General features: G+C 41.3%; 1 protein-coding gene across 1 annotated transcript in view; it reads right to left on the bottom strand.

Moving 5' to 3' along the window:
- lrpap1 (low density lipoprotein receptor-related protein associated protein 1) overlaps positions 1-18245 on the bottom strand; it is a 22736-nt gene extending 4491 nt beyond the window's left edge. The window contains exons 1-7 of the mRNA XM_050044888.1: positions 17966-18245; positions 15205-15349; positions 9855-9985; positions 6884-7004; positions 5435-5590; positions 3425-3507; positions 2696-2872 (exon numbers count right to left, since the gene is read on the bottom strand). Coding sequence (XP_049900845.1) covers positions 2696-2872; positions 3425-3507; positions 5435-5590; positions 6884-7004; positions 9855-9985; positions 15205-15349; positions 17966-18127 — 975 coding nt within the window. The 5' untranslated portion in view covers positions 18128-18245. The remainder of the gene's footprint in view (positions 1-2695; positions 2873-3424; positions 3508-5434; positions 5591-6883; positions 7005-9854; positions 9986-15204; positions 15350-17965) is intronic.
- Between the last annotated feature and the right edge of the window lie 204 nt (positions 18246-18449).

Genomic DNA, 18449 nt, shown 5'->3' with positions numbered 1-18449 from the left:
CACGTAAGGTAAGACAACACGTTTACATGACGTTTTCTATATGTTCTCTGACATTTATCCTAACGATACGAGGCGGTCTTTGTGGAAAAAAAAAAAGCTTGTTTAGTGGACTAACTTTGCACTTGAAGGTTGCCCGTTCACTTACGTTTTAACAGGTCTGACGCTACGGCTGTATCTAGGCTAACGGCTAACATGCTAACTATTACTTTTATGTCACTAGTCACTTGAAACAAATTTAGGACGATAGGAGACAGGTTGAAATAAACTGAAATTTCCTTTTAAACATATTCAGTCACATTCCCAAAGTTAATACAACTGTGGCACATTTATCTATCAGAATATACTTTGAAATAGTTGCTGGAATGCCAATGTGGAGCATGTTTGAAATTCAACCTTTGAAAACTAATGGACTTGTCATTGGATACAACACAAATTATTGTTTTTGAGAATTTATCTCTAATTAACATGCACACTTCCTAATAATCCTAATAATCTTTAATACATTGGTTAAAGGAATTTTTCCCCCTGATGACTACAATGATATGTAGAAATATGAAGTCTCTTTTCTGTAACACTTTCTATGGAGACCACATCTATAATGCATTATGAGGGCATTCAGTGAATTATTATTAATGCTTTCTGATGCACTTTATCAACAGTCATAAAACATTATGCCTTATAATCCATCGTAAGTGTCACGTGTGTTATGGATGCTCATGAGGCTAATAATACATTATAACTACTAATGACTGACTTATGACATATTGCCTTTAGACATGAGAGTGTCAGACTTTAGTCTTTCAAAAGTATTTAAGTCTTATCAAAGTATTCTATTGTGTGGTAGGCATTTCATAATAATAACTTATGATGCAGCATAGATGCATGACGTGCATTACAATTTACTTAACACCAACAATGACACATTATGATGAAGCAGATATTATTATAGAGGCACCAATGTGCTTCACTTTACAAAGCGCATAACATGATACTGCATGGACTATTATACAGATGATTGTTGAGGTGTGTATAGGTATATAGAAGTATTTGATGCATTATAAGCCATCAGTCAGCCTCTAGTTTATGACTAGTCAAGAGCACCCATAAGACACTTGACACCTGTGTAATTCATTACAAGTCACATGTACAGCGTTTTACAACTGTGGATATAGTGCAGTGTAGTCATAAAGAATTATGATTCACTATGAATGCCCTCATAACACATTGTGGATGTGGTATTCATGGAAAATTAGTCAGTTGTGTTGCACCTCTAGAGGTAAGAGACTCTGCTCCTCTACAACCAAACAGTACAAGGTGTTGTAAACCTTTGTCCTCTGTTTCTTTGTAACTACTTTTTCAACACTACAGCGATGTTTTTATTCATTGCCCATTCGGCAACATTACTATTGTCTACAGCAGATGAGCAGTCTGCTATTGGACAGTAGCTTTGTGGTCTTTGATGGCAGAATGTGGAGTCAAGGCACAGACACACCAAACTGGCATCGAAGAAATGGTGGGGATGAAGGCTGACTGTTGTGTCGCCTGTGTCTCGGCCAAAAAGTTGCACTTGAACACACTGCAAAGACTACAGCCAGCGGCCAACTAGTGTTTACATTCACCTGCAAATAACTGAAAAAAACTCTACATACCAGCAGGTGGCGGTAGTCTGTATGTGTCATTCAAAAAGGGAAACCGGAAGACCGACAGGACGGATTTAAAGCTCGTTAGCACATGAATAACACAACCAGATGTATAAAGAACAAAGAATATTTACCATGTGCTAGTGCTCAAATATAAGAGGTTTGTTTCTATCTCACACCGTCCTGACTTTAGTCTTTTGTTTGCTTTGTTTACTTCTCTTCTCTCACTGATGGGTTCAGACGCCAATTCAACACGCTGAATTGTCTGAAAATCCACTGGCAAGGGCTGACCAGGGCTGACCAGTGCCAACGGTGCAGGACACACTGCAAAAACTTGGGGCACAAACGCCCACTACCGGCCAACACTGATTGATGGCCTACATTAAGCTGACAGTCGGCCATTGGTCACTGTTGGGCCGTCAGTTAGTGTTTCTTGCCCAAGTTAGTGTGCTGTGTTCCCCATTGTTGCCCCTCGTCAACTTTTTTTTTGGCCAATTCAGCATGTTGAATCGGCGTCAGCAAATGCAAAGCCTGTCGTCGAATGAAATCACTCTGATCTGCAGCTCAGCCCAGCACACGGGAGGAGAAACAGAAGTGAGAAAAGTAAACAGAACGCTAAAGTCGAGGGAGTGAGACTGAAACAAACTTGTTACATAAGTTAAGATTATTTTTCTTTAGCCATTGAGGTCTTCAGCAGCAATATTTCCTAATGGTTTGTTTAAATGTTTCCTAGTGCACGGTGTTCTTTCAACATTGGATTGTGCTGTTAATGTGCTAACTGGCTAACTAACCGGTGTCCCTTTTTGAATGATGATTACAGACAACCACCATCTGCTGGTGTAGAGAATTATTTCTTCTCACACAGGCGCAAAATGTTCATGCTGGTTGGCTGTTGGCTGTGGTCTTTGTAGTGTGTGCATGTGCAACTTTCTGGCCAAGACACAGGTGGTGTCAGTCAACACAGCAGGGGGCCTTCATCGCTGCTAGCTCTCTGAAGTTGATTTGGTGAGTCTGGGCCTCAAGAGCTAGCACACAAACCTTATATCCCTCCTTACCTTGTAGCCCATCTCTCTGGTCTTCTCAGCTAGTGTGTTGTACTTTTCCTTGTTCCTCTTGATGTGCTCTTTGTCTCCCAAAGACTCCACGTGTAGCAACTTCTGGTGGGAAAGCTCCAGCTGCTCCTGGTAATGACTGTGCTTCTCTACCTTGGTCTCAAAGTGACGCAGCTCTTCCTAAGTGAACAAGAAAAGGAGGGCGGTGAGCACGGGGGGGTGCAAGTTCAGTTCACCTTCAATTACATGCACAGCTGCACAAGGGAGCTGATATGCATCTCAAGTAGTGACTCGAGAGGAAATGTCACAGAGAAAATTCTAGCTGAATGTTTCTCTGTGACACATTTTGATCTTGAAGCCAGATACATTTTAAAAGAATGGAAATTTAAATTGAGTTGTTCACTGTGATTCTCTGCTCATGGGACAAAGGGTGAAAGGAGCACAATGAGAGAAAGGAGAGTGGAATACTTGGGCATTTCAAATGTGTAATGCATAAATGTGATCAGAATAGTGTGCACTTAAGGTTTATGGCTTACCATACACAAGTACTACTTTGCTACCAAGTACACTACAAAAGTTAAAAAAGCTGTTACAAAAAGAGCACTTGACTAAAAAGTTTCCAAGAGGTTTTCTAAAAGTTAGACTGCAGCACTCTGCTACAACAAAAAGTTTTATCTTGAAACTAATCAGAGGAAGTGTCCAAAAGACTGTCACAAGCAATGTAAGAGCTACCTTGAGAGAGTCCAGCTCGTCTTTGCTCAGGTTGGCTCTCTTGGCAGCCTCCCACAGCTCAATCACACGGGGCTCCCGAAACTCTAAAGAGGAAAATGGACAGAGACAGATGAAGCGATAAACAGTCCAAGGAGACACCAATACTTGCCAACTCAAGAGGGAAGGAGCTTTGAAGAGGAGCAGTCACAGTAGATGTTTTAATCACAACAAGCCTAGATGCTCAGTAGTTTGGTATAAACACAGTGGGGCTGGGTAAATTGGAAAAAGTCAAATCTCACAATGTTTTTGACCAAAGACCTTGATATCAACATTGCAACAATTTTGGGTTGACCACAGGGTATTACCGAATTACCGCCATTTTTGGTAGTTTTTGCAAATAACTTCATTCATCCTGTTTTTAGTGCTTTGTAAATAAGCTTTATTGTTTGGCTATCATCAGGTATATTGTCACTTTTTAAAAGACAAAGATGATGAAATTTGAATATAAATTGATACTTGTTCATTTTTACATGCAGAACACAGAAGAACAATTATGTGAAATAAATGGCGCAGCGATTTTCAGATGAAACCTTTTGGTTTCCACGATACAGAACATCTGGACAAGTAAACCTGTCAGCACAAGCCTGCTCTGGATGATGGGAAGGCTGAAGCACGTTGGGATTCAGTATTATTTTATCCTCCATTGCTGCTGTTGTTCAGCCTTGTGACAGTTAGGCTGTGTCTAAAATCACTCACTGCATAGTCCACTATATGGTGAGTAGGGAGTAGTGATAAGTGAATGATTTTGGACACAGCCTTGGTCTCCACAGTGTATGTCCTGCCCCTCCTCCACTATGATTGGATGACTGGGTAAAAAGTGACGGTGATGAAGGGCTGCAGCGTTTTAATCAAAGTAAAACATTTTTCAACTCTTGCAACTGGAAAAAAAGAAGCAAACGCACAGCTTTCGATGCAGATTAGACATTCAGCCCCTCGTCCTGCTGCTGGCCTTTGTAGCAGAGAGTAAATATGCGGTGCTCCCATGGAAAAAGAAAAACCATGAACAGAGACTGTACAGCTGCTTGCCATCCCGAAAGATTGGCTTGTCAGTAGTGCAGTATTGCGGTTATAACGACAACCTTAGTTGACTGTTAGATGTTGTGCTTTCACAAAATATTTACACAGTGAGATTTTTCATGAATAATCATCAGTAATGTGGATATAATGACTACCTGAGTGCAGTCTGGTGAGTTCAGAAAGTTACATAACTTTACTGTAATACAGCCTCTAAAACCAGGAGAAGACAACATCTAGTCTCACATCACAGTATTGATATAATATCAATATAATGCCCGGCCCTAATACACAATATGAAAGAGAAGAAAACTGCTGGCATTCACATCTCTGCAGTCACAGTTTTCTCTTCCCTCCATAAGCACCAGAAGCTGCACGGATAACAGAACCAGACGGAGAAAACAGCAAGGAGGAGATTAAGACTGTTTTGTGCGAGAGGAGGCAGGAAGTGAAGGGTTGAGTGAGAAACAACCTGGAGGGGAATCAAAGGAGATGAAGTAAAAGGAGTCAGTATGAATCAGCAGCAGGTACATCAACTTCATATAAACTCTTCAACAGACTCCCACTGAAACCTGCACAACTGAGACTGCTCACAACGTCTGAACTACACTCCATCAAAGGCAGCAGACTATGAGAGATAAAAGACTGAACTATAAGAAAATTAAATCATGAGAGAGTAATGAACGCTTTCTCCAAGTTAAATAGCACGAGGACAAACTGGCTGATATCACTGGATGGATGCAGCCATGTGGGCTAAAAACTAAAAGCACAACACACTTAGGTTAAGTCGTTAGCAGAGCAATGCTCGCCAACTGTGATACGGCAGAGTGTGTTATTATTATTACAAATCCCAGTGATTAAGCTGATGAGATAAACGCAGAGTGAAACTGCGATGCACAAAGAGACAAGCTGTGTGTGTGTGTGTGTGTGTGTGTGTGTGTGTGTTTTCTCTCTTACCGCTGTCTTCAGTGAAGCCCTCGTGGCTGAGCTTACGGAGGCGCTCAAAGCCCTGGTTGAGGTCTCTCATTTTCTGCTTCAGGTCTGTGTGCTTCTGATGCAGCACATGCTCTTTGGCGTCACCCTCCAGGGGGGAGATCACATTCTTGTGTATTTCTGTTTTGGCGAACAGGCGAAGGGAAAGACAAGGAGGAGAGGAGGTGATGGGGCAGGTTAGGAGTCGAGTTGGGTGGGTGGTTTAAATGAAAGAGAGGGGAGAGGAGTGGAAGAGGAAATGAAGGAGGTATGAAAGAAGACACCACGAAGAATAATAATAGCACAGAGGGAAAAAGGGAAGAAGGAGGAAATTAAAACAATAAAAGAGACAAAGAAAAACAGCATTTAATAAGGAGAGTTTAGTAGTAGCTATAAAATATAACGTGTTGCAGGACTGGCTTTTTCTTCATATATCACATTTATTTTTCCATAGGAAGCTCGAGAAACCTATGATCATCATCCTGCTGGTATTACCACCATGTTTTTATGAAATACCTACCTGTCTCAGCCGAGGAAAAGGTGAGGAATTAAAAAGTGGAGTGAGGCCAGCTGGACAACGCTTGACATTTGGATCCAAAAAAAAGAAAAAAAAAAGGTGAAATGAAGACTGTGAGAGGCAATAAAAGTGTGCGTGGATGGAGGTGGGGGAGTTGTGGAGGTACATGGATACTCCCCTCAAGGCAACATGTGATTCGCTCAATGTTTAAACGCATCAGACAAGCAGAAAAACACCCCTGGCTGGTTCGCCAAAAACGTAACGCCGTGGAGTGCTAGCAGCAAAGTTCTGGCACGAAACAGCTGCAAAGTGTCAGTGGCGTCCGAATGAGACATGCCTGTCCTCCTTGTGTCTATCTCAAACACAGTGGGGCCTGTCAGCTCGGCTTAAAACTCACAGCTTGATGTGATGTGACAAGCACTGATAGAGCGCTGAGCGGTGGGTGGCAGCATGTGCAGTCTACCTTCCACCTACATACATGACCACAAGACTGAACAAACAGACAGAGAGTACTTCAGACTCAGGACTGGTTTTTGGATGACTGACCTGAGCGACAACAGAGGAACTGCTATCAGCCAAAAGAGGCTGTAAGAGGGCGAGAAGGTGTTTATTTTTGCATTTACTTTGGAAACAGTGCTGACAGCTAGAAAACATAAATCTGGCCTTATTTCTGAGCAAAATTCTCCAGGCTTTATTTAAACATGTAAACTTAAAAGTTATTCTGGTTTAGGAGCAAAGCTGGGATCAGAACCATATGTATGCTTGTATACAAACACAGATAGTGGTGAATAGTAAAGAGTAGGACAGGGCTTAAAGGCTCATAAACTTGGCCTCATAATATACTGATATAACTAAGCGGAGGTGGTGTGACACCTCTGCTCAGCTGCAGAGCAAAGGGAGTGATTCACGCAGCTCACCCTCAGTCCTGCTGACAGTATCCATGAGGATGTTGTACTCGTGGATCTTATCCTTGTGATGCTGGAACTCCCTCTTCAGACTCGACAACTCCTCGCTGGAGAACTTCCCTGAGCTCTTGGCCTGGCGGAGGAACAGTCATCGGAGGCAGAAAGGAGTTAGTCTCAAAAGCAGCAGGAGAGGAACGGACATACTTTGATGGCACAAGAATGACAGATACTGGTGTAAAAAATAGGTACGGTTCAATTTATTCACACAAGAAGGTTTAGGTGGCATGAAATACATCAACGTCTATAATAGACACATTTGAAAATCCATCAACTCAATGGACTGCCAGACACATGAGGGCCATTTTACAAAGAACATACTGAATATATTGCATATGGGAAATCTTAAAATATGTATCATCAGAACTTTAAAAGCGGAACAAGTTTCTACTTTAACTTATTATTATGAAGTGAATGTCACTTGCACAGTGTAATGGCTGTAAAATTATGACACCATCTGTGTTGAGATTGCCTCACTTTCACTCTGCAATTTTGTCTGCCACACGGTACAATCTCCTGTGAAATGAAAGATGGATTTATGGCACAAAGAAAGTGTGTCAACCAGTGCACAACCAAAACAGGAAGAGGATAGTATTTTTGTTTCCTTGGTAGCTAAGAGTATCAGTAAGTTCTTTGCAGTTACTGTCCTCAATAGCAGAAATGGCATAAAGTGGAACAACTGCAGTAGCTGTGGAAAACACAATGCAGTGTGTCCTGTGTTGTTGGTAGTTTCTTGGCTCTGAGGAAAATGGAAACTCCAGTTATCTTTGCAACAATAGCGGCAACTGTAATATACTACTTAGGACGAGTAGGAGGGCAAAAGTTAAAAAGTTATCTATTTCCACTTTTAAAATTGTACTGTTTGCAGCTGCAAAAAGTGCAGAGATTGAAGCTGAAATTTTCCCCATATGCTAAGCATGAACTCCCAGTTAGGCAGCTAGCCCAGCACCTTCTGTGTTTGCTCACCTTTTTTCTCTGATAACTTAAGATCCTGACGTTTAGGAGGTTTTTAACTCGAGCTGAATTATCCGCAAAGGTCTCCTCCTCTCCAAAGCAAATGGACCCGGTGATTTAAACCGGTGAAAACACTGAATAAAGCTGTTTCACCTTGGGAAAAAAAAAGTGGTTTTCCATTGCTGCTCGTCAAGAAGGGGCTAATAACTACAGTATCCTTATCTAAAGCCAGTGTTGGTCAGTTCTGGGCTACTGTAGAAACATGGCAGTGTAACAAGGCAATCTCTGTGGAAGAGGATCCACTCCCTATGTAGATATAAATGGCTCTTTCTAAGGTAATGAAAACACAGCGATTCTTATTTTCAGGTGATTATAGACCAGGGGTAGGCAACCTGTGGCTCCGGAGCCACATGTGGCTCTTTAGCCCCTGTCCAGTGGCTCCTTGAGCCCTTGAGAAAAGAAGTCTATGGAAATTCCTTCTATGAATCCAAATGTTGTTGAACCTCGATAGCAGTGGCTGGTTAGCTATGGATGCCAAATCCAAAAAAGTACATTGAATAAAATAGAGAATGTAGTAGTGTATGGACAGATTTGTTTGCTCTCACTGCCAGCTCTGCAAAATTTAAGTACCAGATAATTATTAATAGTGCCCTGCACAGTGTCCACCTTGTGGTAAAACATATTAATGAATGCTTATTTAGACCATAAGTATACGCTAATTTAGACTTAATAGGCTTTACCTTGATTATAAGGCTCAAACATGTTTTGCGGCTCCACACAGATTTTTTCAAATTATTTTTGGTCAAAAATGGCTCTTTTAATGGCAAAGGTTGCAGACCCCTGTTATAGACTAAGAAGACATACTTATTCTATTAAAAACAATTTCTGCCAGTGTATTGCACCAAAATCCTACACACTGGACCTTTAAGCAATTTCAGACTTTAACTGTGTAATTTAGGAAATTTTGATACAACTACAGTAAAACATATCATTATTTTCTTTCCCTAACGAGCTGCACACTTCCTGTCACAAGTTGCCAAAGGACAATCTTTTGAAAATAATGTATATATATGTGTGTGTGTGTGTGTGTGTGTGTGTGTGTGTGTGTGTGTGTGTGTGTGTGTGTTTTGTTTTTTTTAAGGCACAAGAGCGCAGTAATTGTGTCAAATGTGAAAGCTGCATTAAAAACACCACTGGTGCTGCTAAGTGAGAAGACCCTTGTAACCCTAGTCTCACCACCAGACAATCAGAGATCTCCGCCTTCTGATAGTCTGGGGACACTCCTTTCTAAAGTGTGTTTAACACACCGGAGAAAACGGCCAGCAACAAAGCAACGCCTCTTGCATTTTTGAAAAGGACACGCCCTCACAGAAATATGCGCTCCCCCTTTCTCGTCCGCAAGGAAACAAACACACAGAGAGCTTGAAAATGGATGCCGAGAGATTTAACTCCGTTTTATCAAACGTGTGCTCAGTCCACAAGATTGTGGAAATGAAGGACTTACAGCGACTTTGTGTAAAACTTTTAACGCAGTCGGACTATGTTTATGAGCACAAGAGTTCAGCGAGCCACCGAAGGACCGCCCTGCGGATTTACTATTGGTTCTGCAACATAGGGAGTTTTTTTTAAACTCTGAAATTGTATCCGCCCATCTAAACACAAAATCAGGGAGAAAGTCATCAGTCTTTAGTTAAGCAAAGCGTCTAAAGACTGACTTGTGAGTCTATTGTAACCCTGTCACTCAGTTTCCCATTAAAAAGATCAGGAGCACCAGATGCTTTACAGTTCTCTTGTAACTGATTTGAGGGTCATGTGCCTATTCTATTGGTAGATTTCGATCCACCAGCAGAAGCAGGGAGCCATAAAGGTTGTACAATGCCACTACAAAAAAATAGGGGGCATAAAATCGAGCCACCATATGCAAAACATATTTTGATATTTCTCTTTCCTTCTCCTTTGCACACATACACACCTTGTTCCATAGTTTGTCCAGCCTGGGATCATCAAACATGTCTCCCTCTTTGGCATCATGGTCCTTCAGGGAGTTGCTCTCCAGTGGTCGAGTGTCTCTTTTCCCATCCATTCCATACTTGGCCAGGATCACTACATAACACAACAGAGTTTTTACTAAAGAGCTAAAAACAGTTGTGATAACTGATCCTGACATGAGCCTGTAAGGAGTAACAACTGAGGCTGTCATGGGAGGAAACTGTTAGACACCCAAGAGAATATAATTTGACTAAGACACTATTCATCATTTAAGAAAGACTATAACATTTCACATCAAAAATTATCCACGGGCTCACAACCCTTGACAGCAACTCATTAATTCCTAAGTTACCACACAGTTTAAAAAGGAGAAGCATCTCTAATGATTCAGCTGCTGTAAATATGCTGAGCAGGCCAAGAAACAACGTTTTAAAGTCTGGGAATGTAACGAGAGCTTATCAAAAGAAACTAGCTTCACTTTATTTCTTGACACCGAGTGGGAGATATCCAAGTGCTCTATTCCGTGCTGCTCTTAACCTGTAAAACCTTTAAAGATGAGAGCGAGACAAGAGGAAAATGCTCATTTACCCTCCCACTTGCTCACTTAACAGATCGACTTATTCAACCCAAACTTGGCAGGAAGCCGGAACAAACGAGGAGAACAAATGAAGAGATTTTAAATGCATCCAAAAACTGCCAGGACACAAACAGACTTTTTTCCATGACAGATACGTTTTGATGTTGCCACATGTTTTGAGATTTCTGTAACTAATTTGCTGGATATTTTCAGGTATATGCAAAAGAACCTGAGCAGCATGATATATTAACAGTGTCTTCCTCTCTCAAAATTTCAGACAGCTACATAACAACACTAAGTGGACTTTGCTGTGAAGAATCTCTGCCCTCATTATTCTGCTCTAGTAAACTGTTATTACATCCGCTGAATCAGCACCATCTCAACCTGCTGGTAGCCCATCACTGTCACATATTAACAACAGATCCTTCATTAGGAGAGTGTCTGCATGTAGGGGGGTAGTTTAAAATCCTCATAAACAGGATGGCGAGCTTGTCGACTATCTCTGCAGTACTGTAGGGCTCGTATACTTTATATTTTATGGGCTCAGTTGAGGCTTTTGACCAGAGTGCAATGAGTACAAGCAGTAAAATAAGCTTATGTTCCCTGATCAACCAATTTACAACAAGAAAGGTGTCAGGATATGTCTCTAGCATATCAAACTGAGAGTACAGAGGATGTGCTATGACAAGAAACATAAGGAGAAAAAGAAATGGTTTCTGAGCCCAATTAGAGGGACTCGAGGAGAAGGACTTGATTCAGCGGGGAGAAAGGGACTTGAGGTCCTCCTTTAAGATTTATATTTAGCTCCAGAGGAACAGAGAGTGATTCTGCTGCTTTGCCTTAAGCTGGAAGGTCAATGCACCACTGGGGAGTATGGAAAGAGAAGGGAAAATGTCCAGAGCGGATGGAGTGCTCCCCGAGGTGCTAAAGGGCGGAAAGTGTCCACCGGCTGCTTGTGGCAGAATGACCAACAGAGTGGTGTGTATGGCTGGGTCATTGCCAGCAGATACTGAGGTGAAGATCCCCTCACATACTGAGAGACCAGCTCCACACTTGTGATTATGTTATCTTATAATTGCTAAAAAATGTAAAGACGTGTGAAATGGTGGTGCTTGGTGCTGTTCCTGCTTCATTCCCATCACAGTATTTACAAAATGAGCTAGGTGCAATCACTAGGTGCAAAGGATTGTGGGGTGTTTCAGTCTCTAATGAGCTCTATAATCAAATCAATACATACTTTTTTTGGCCTGCATTTCACATGTCCACTCATGTCTTTCACATTGTTAATTGAGGTGCCAACACTGCATATATTGATTTGTGCACGTTTTCAGTGTGTAGTATGGACACACCTACAGTCTTAAATTCAAAAGGAGATTTTGTCAAAAGATGCTGGCAACAGTCAAGCCTTGATGGGGATGTTATACATATTATATTTATTCTTGGCAGTGCCTGAATTGAACCAAAAAGGTGCCAGTATCTTAATTCAGCAGTTACATGACAAGAGCACTGCATGTGTCTTGGGTATATTTTCATTTATGTGCATATTTTGGTAATATATCCCACTTCAAATGTTCAGGCCCACATCACATACATTATATATTTCCACAAGTTGTAAATAAATGTATATTTGGTTAATAAAACCTTCCATCAGTATTGATACAAATCAAATTGTACACAAATATAATATTGCATATATTCTACAACAAAACCAACTGTGTACTCCCAAAGATTTTACCTCATTTACTTGTTTTTCACATTTAGCAAGTCATCTGCCTTGTAGAAATGGTCAATTTGGTCCTTTGTCCAGGAGCAGCCAGGTGCACAACGTTACTACCGCCACAGTAGTTGGCTGCTGAGGGAGAAGGCTCAGTGTTGGTGCTGCAACTAGTGCTGACAGCCTCTGAATCATTTGCACCGCAACTAGCTACTAACTATGCAGCTACAACAGCAACAGCATTAAGAAAGGAACCGTGGCAGATGCTTAAGTATCTACCTGGTCCTCTGTTTTTTTTTTACCCCCCATTCTTTTGGCTTTTTTTTTTTTATCCATTTTAACGACATCCTTAGCACCGTTTTCTCAGCATTAAGCTAGCTATGTGTTAACACAGGGACACAGTTACATGGGTGTTAAGGAGTGCAGTAAGTACCTAGACTCACACACTTGGGAGGCGGTACGAACTTTGAAGCAAGAGTACTTAATGTAGACAAAAATTTGCCAGTACTCCATTTCAGGCACTGCTTCTATGCTGATGCAATGCCAAGTAACACAATACACACTGCTTTGACTTTGTATAAACTCTGCCAAAGGGTAGAGTTTATTACATTAACTATCACGCCCAGAACTTTGTATTCCTTTATATGTGATCCCAAAAAGTTCAGGCATAATTTACCCTTTACTATGAAATGCCCAGTGGCAACCATAAACTCTAAAAATATATGTGCTCTATTAGTACCTACAGTACCAGTCAAAAGTTTGGACGCCTTTTGCCATTTACTTGAATGGAAAAATGTGTCCAAACTTTTGACCGGCTTTGACGAAGATAAAAGTCACCCCAACCTGCCGACTCAGTGGATCTCTGTAAACCTCCAGCTTCAAATGGCAACACCTAAGAGTTTCACACTTGACAGAATCTACGTCTTACCCTTTAATCTGTCAGGAAGGTGCTATTTGCCCACAGACACACTGAAGCCTCCGAGTATGAGGTTATTAATGCTGCTTTTATAAGGGAGACATCAGCATCACTGACTATGTTTACATGCACACTAATATTCCACTATTATTCCCAATATGACAATATTCTGAATTTGATACGGGTCATGTGAACGACATATTGCATTTCAATATTCCGAATTAGGCGTTTTTCCCAAGGTAGCATTTTTCGATTAAGACGTGGGTAGACTAGTATTATTAGAGTTTTAAGAGCATTCTATGGGCATGTATACAGCTCATTTGGGATATGCTCACAATTGGGATTTTCACCACAATTTGTGACACATGACCTCTTTCCTGTTTACGTTCAGCTCTGTGTTGTCATGGATACGTTTTACATAAACCATGGCTTGGGTAGAGATGCATGCCCAAAAGTGAAGCTCACAAGTCTGCCATTGGTATAGTGCCGCACGATTAATCTGATCGCAATCGCGATGTCAGGCTGTGCGATTACATAACTGCTTAAAAGGCTGCGATTTGCGATTTAATGTAGGCTAAATAAATGTTATCCTGTGTGCCTGTGAACGTGACTGCCTCTCCTGTAGTGTGTGGAGTTTGTTGACATCACGAACACAAGCTATCCTGGAGCGTGCAGCCGGCGTGCAGCAGTGACCAACACAGACGCTGAAGAAGAGCAAGAGCTCGACCATGAACAGCCTGAGTTGGTGGCGAAAAAAACGTCTGTTACATGGCGATACTTTGGATTCAAGTACGGCGAGGCTGAACAGAAAGACGTGCTGTGTAAGTGTAAAAGTTAAAGTCGCCACGTCCCGCGGCAACACGACCAATCTATAGCCTATCAACACTTTAGACAGCACAGCACAGGGAAAAGTAGGAAGAGTGCATGCGAGAGAAAGCCGAGCAGTGTAACGTTAAAGACAAAGAGACAACTGAAAGCCACCAGAGCCTCATAAAACAACATCCAAGCACAGTTAAGCAAACATTTGTAAGTGTCACAGGGAAATCATGGACTCCATAACAAATGAAAAATTTAGCAATTTTGCTCGGGTTCGGCCCACTTGACATGCTTCTGTGTTGTGCTATGGCGCTGGAATTTGTCATTTATTGTGACAACGCCTGAACACAACACACGCTCGCTCCGCTGTGTGTACAGTTCCGTGCTGCGCTGCTGTGTGAGCAGCGTGTTTGATGTGCTCAGTCTGTTGATGGTCATTGACACACTGTCTGTCCATAACAATAACTATGTCAGGTCAGTGCCCCCCTAATATAATGTAGGGGAAACACTGAATCAAGCAAAAAGACTCATGATACCATTTATTTATTACATTTTATTGTAATTATATTGTAATCGCAATCGCGATATTGTCCACCATAATCGCAATCGCACATTTTTACCAAATCGTGCAGCTCTACACTGGTAGGAAACCTTTTTTTTTTTTAAAAAAAATCATTTTTGAATGCAAAGAAGCAAAATGACAAATGCAGCTCCTGCTGTTTCAATTTTCCATATTTTGACATGATAAACATCATGTAAGGGAACGTTACTCGGTGTATGCACAGCTGGAATATTAGTGGGAGATTCAGTTTTTTTATTGGCCATGTAAACAGCTTAGTAGAAATATCTTCTTATTTTGGAATAAGGGCAAAACACAGAATTTGTGCATGCAAATGTAGTCACTTCCTCATTTATAACACAGATTCTGATTACTAAAAAGTAGACTTGGCCAATGCTTTTTACTTTATTCAGTCATGTAGTTATATGTAAAGCTTTGTAAAGTTTTGTTGGTGAAACAGACAAAATCAAGTGTCTAGAAAAATCCTTAATGATACAATTTTCACTGTGGGAGCCACTTAATATTTTATGCCATGTTTCCTATGCGCTACTAAAAGGTTTCTGTAAACATAATTCGAGCCAATGTCCCAATTACAGTTATTTGTCAAAATCATAACATTTCAGCACAGAGCAACATCGCCAAGGTCGGTCACTGAATATTTAGGACAAGCTGACTCTATAGTGAATTCAGAGCAACGTGAGGACATATTTCAACCTATCCCTGACTGCACAAGCGGACAAAGCTGTCTCACCATTAAAGTTACGTCGCAGTTGGGCTTCTTTCTCCCCGTTTTCATCCAGTCCCTCCACCTTCATCTTCTTCCACTGCAGCTCATCTTTCTCTTGGATCTTCAGGTCACTGTGCAGTTCAGCCTGTCGCACAGGGGACAGCTGCATCTATCAAAACCAAAATAAGAGACATCAGGGCTTTAGTTAGACAAAAGGAGGGGGAAACTTTGAGGACAGAGAAGGGTGAGGAGTGAGGACAACCAGGCACAAAAGTAAGGCTATAGACATTATATTCTATTCAGGCTGGCAGAACCAGCAGCGCATCGGCTCTACAGTGCACGGCACTGCTGATTAACCATTTTATTGCAGCACAGAGTGTCTGCCAGCAACCAGTTACTTGCAGAGGCTTCCTACAACTTGTTTCAACGGTTCCGATTTAATCAGAAGACAAATTAAACAGGATGACTAGCCAATGTGAAAATCAAAAGAAAGCATAAAATAATGTACTGAAGGAGACTGTTGTGCCATCACATTTTTTTGTGGTTTGAGAGCAAATATCCGGTCGCCGCTGTGCAAAACTCTGCAATACAATTAGGTCCGAAAAAACCGCTGCGGCCTCGTGCCTATGACCAAATCACAGCTGTGACGATATACGAGTATAACATTACGAGCTCGAGTGTGATATTGATTTTATACAACAGTTCAACAGTTAAATAAGCAAGGCTGATTAAGAAATGTTGAAAAATGAGGACAAAATAGATAATTTAAGCATTTTATTTTGTCTTCCCCCAACAAAAATAGTTCCCTCAGGACTCCGCTGTCACCGTTGCTATGTAACGCAGACATGGTGCGCCAGGCACTTACTCTTCATACACATTTATCTGCACATTTCCATTAATTGTGCAGCCGGTGAAATAAGTCTCTGGTGACTGCATGGTGGACTGTCGCTTCACTGGCACAGCCGACTCTGCCTTCTGAGCTGACAGTATGTTGCTCCATCGTTTTCTGCTCTCCATGGATGGCTTCCAGTATTTTTAACAAGCTCTCAGACGTGCAAGACAAAAGGTATATTTTAGGGCCCGACTCCTAATTAGAAGACTAACTTTACACATAGGCTACGTTAAAACATCATACCTGTGCCCACTCACTGTCATGATCTCCCTAGCTTCAAGACCCGCATCTGACAGCTTCTGTATGGCAGTCGCCCTGAGGCTGTGATTGGTGTAGATAGCTGTTGTCCCCGCCTCTTTACACATCTTCAATACTTAGTGTCCACAGTATTAATAGGCTACACTAGTACCAGCCATGCGTTCTTGCTCTCTCTTATTATTAAAGTTTACTACAGTCATTCTGCTGTTCTCTGCTACTAACCAGAATTGGAAATTAACCTTTTTGTCCACATGCCACTGTGGCTGTGGATGTCATCGTAGACCCTTTTCCACTGCAGATATTTTGACCTGTCAAAGTAATAAAGCACAGGAATGATGGCTGCATTCACCTTAGGAGAGGCCTTAGTATTGTAAACACTGGGTGTTTCTCAAAGTCAAGGAAGGATCTTTGAATGGCTGAATTTGACGGATGCTTCATCATCAAATTCTGCCGAAGGACTTTTCCAATGTCAAGGATGCTTCAAATTCTACCAAGGACAGAGTCCCTCATTCAGAGAATTTTAAAGTAACCACAATTCTTTGTGGTCATTTATTTGGATTGATATCTCCCCCAGTTTATATCATAGAATTATAAAAAAAAAAATACTGATAGAAACCTAATAATTTACGGTTTCCAATGTGTCCACTGCCAAATAATGAGATTTTTAAAATACTGTGATTAAGATAAAACAAAAGTTTTCAAAATTAATCATTTACAAGAGTGACAGAAAAGTTTCAATTGGCCTACCTGTTTGTTTTTTTAAGTACAATCCAGAAATATGTTCTCCCCAAAGGTCATGTGACTGAAAATACTGCTTACATTCGTTCAAATTGTACAACAACATTAAAGAGTGCCAAATCATCACAGTACCCTGAAAGCCCCTCAGTCTGCTGAGGGTTAATGACGCACACCTGGGGACACTCGTTAGCCTGTTCAAATGTGTGTTCACCAAATGCTGTGAGGGACTCTTGCCTTACCTCTGTAGGATTCTTCCTTGGAAGGACTCATCCTACCAAGGAAGGATCCTTGACTTTGAGAGACACCAGCTGAATCACTAGAATAGCTGACTGGAAGTGAGCCTTCGTCAGTGTCATCAGTTTCACCTGTGCTTTTCACACAATGACCACTCTAAATGTTTGCTGTGAAAAAGGCCTACAATTGTGGTAAAGTCTTGTTATATCTGTCTCTTAATAAAAAAAATTAATTGTATGTCCTCAATGTCATTTTTTATCCTTTGGAATCAAAAATGACGTCGAATATTGATATTTTAAGGTATTGTATCAAAGTTAGAAAGTCCAGTATCATGACTACATACATACATACACACACATACATTTTCCCAACAGCCCTCCATTACCATCACGATACCCCTTTAACCACTCGCACACCTGAATTTGTGCACAGGTGTGCATCATCTCCTGCTTATCTAATTAAACCGTTACTGAATATTTCAACTGTACTGACAAAACTACAGCAACGTAGCTGCTGTATGGACAATGTAACGTTAACGTTAGCTGACTTTACTTTCTTCATTTTAAAGACCGACAAGCTAACATTAATTGTGTTATATGGTCTTGGTGTTAGCTACAGCTTCACGTTAACAGTACAGGTAACAGTTTGTCTCACTGTACGTACCCTTTTAGCCTTCTCCCACACCTGGTTCAGCTTGGCTATCCTGAACTCCACCGTCTGCTCATCACCGCCGCTCGGTTTGGGCTCGTTTACTTCACGGGAGTATTTCCCGGCCATTACACCCACAGAGAAACAAAGGGCCACGACTAAACACTGCAGCTTCATTTTAAAAATAACTATACCCAACCAACGGCAGAACAACTCTAGCTAGGCTAAAAAAAACTAGCCGGACAACACTACAAATGCTCCCGTTGTTGTGGCTCAATGGAGTACCAACGGTCATGTGCTCAAAAGGGGAGGGTACTTCCTCAATAGGTGCATTCTGGGATGTGTAGTTTCGTGCCCCAGCTCTTCGTTATCAGTAGAACGTATACGACGTTTCTTTTAACTACAATTCCTGAAATGCCTCTCTGCGTGGTTACCAAGCAACGAAGGAGAACACTGAGCAAATAGAAAGCTTCCACGAGTTTTATATGACTGGATGCTG

The sequence above is a fragment of the Epinephelus moara genome, chromosome 5 (assembly GCF_006386435.1).
Source record: "Epinephelus moara isolate mb chromosome 5, YSFRI_EMoa_1.0, whole genome shotgun sequence".
NCBI lineage: Eukaryota > Metazoa > Chordata > Actinopteri > Perciformes > Serranidae > Epinephelus > Epinephelus moara.
Note: the sequence above shows the minus strand (reverse complement) of the source record. Positions and strands in the feature narration are given on the sequence as shown.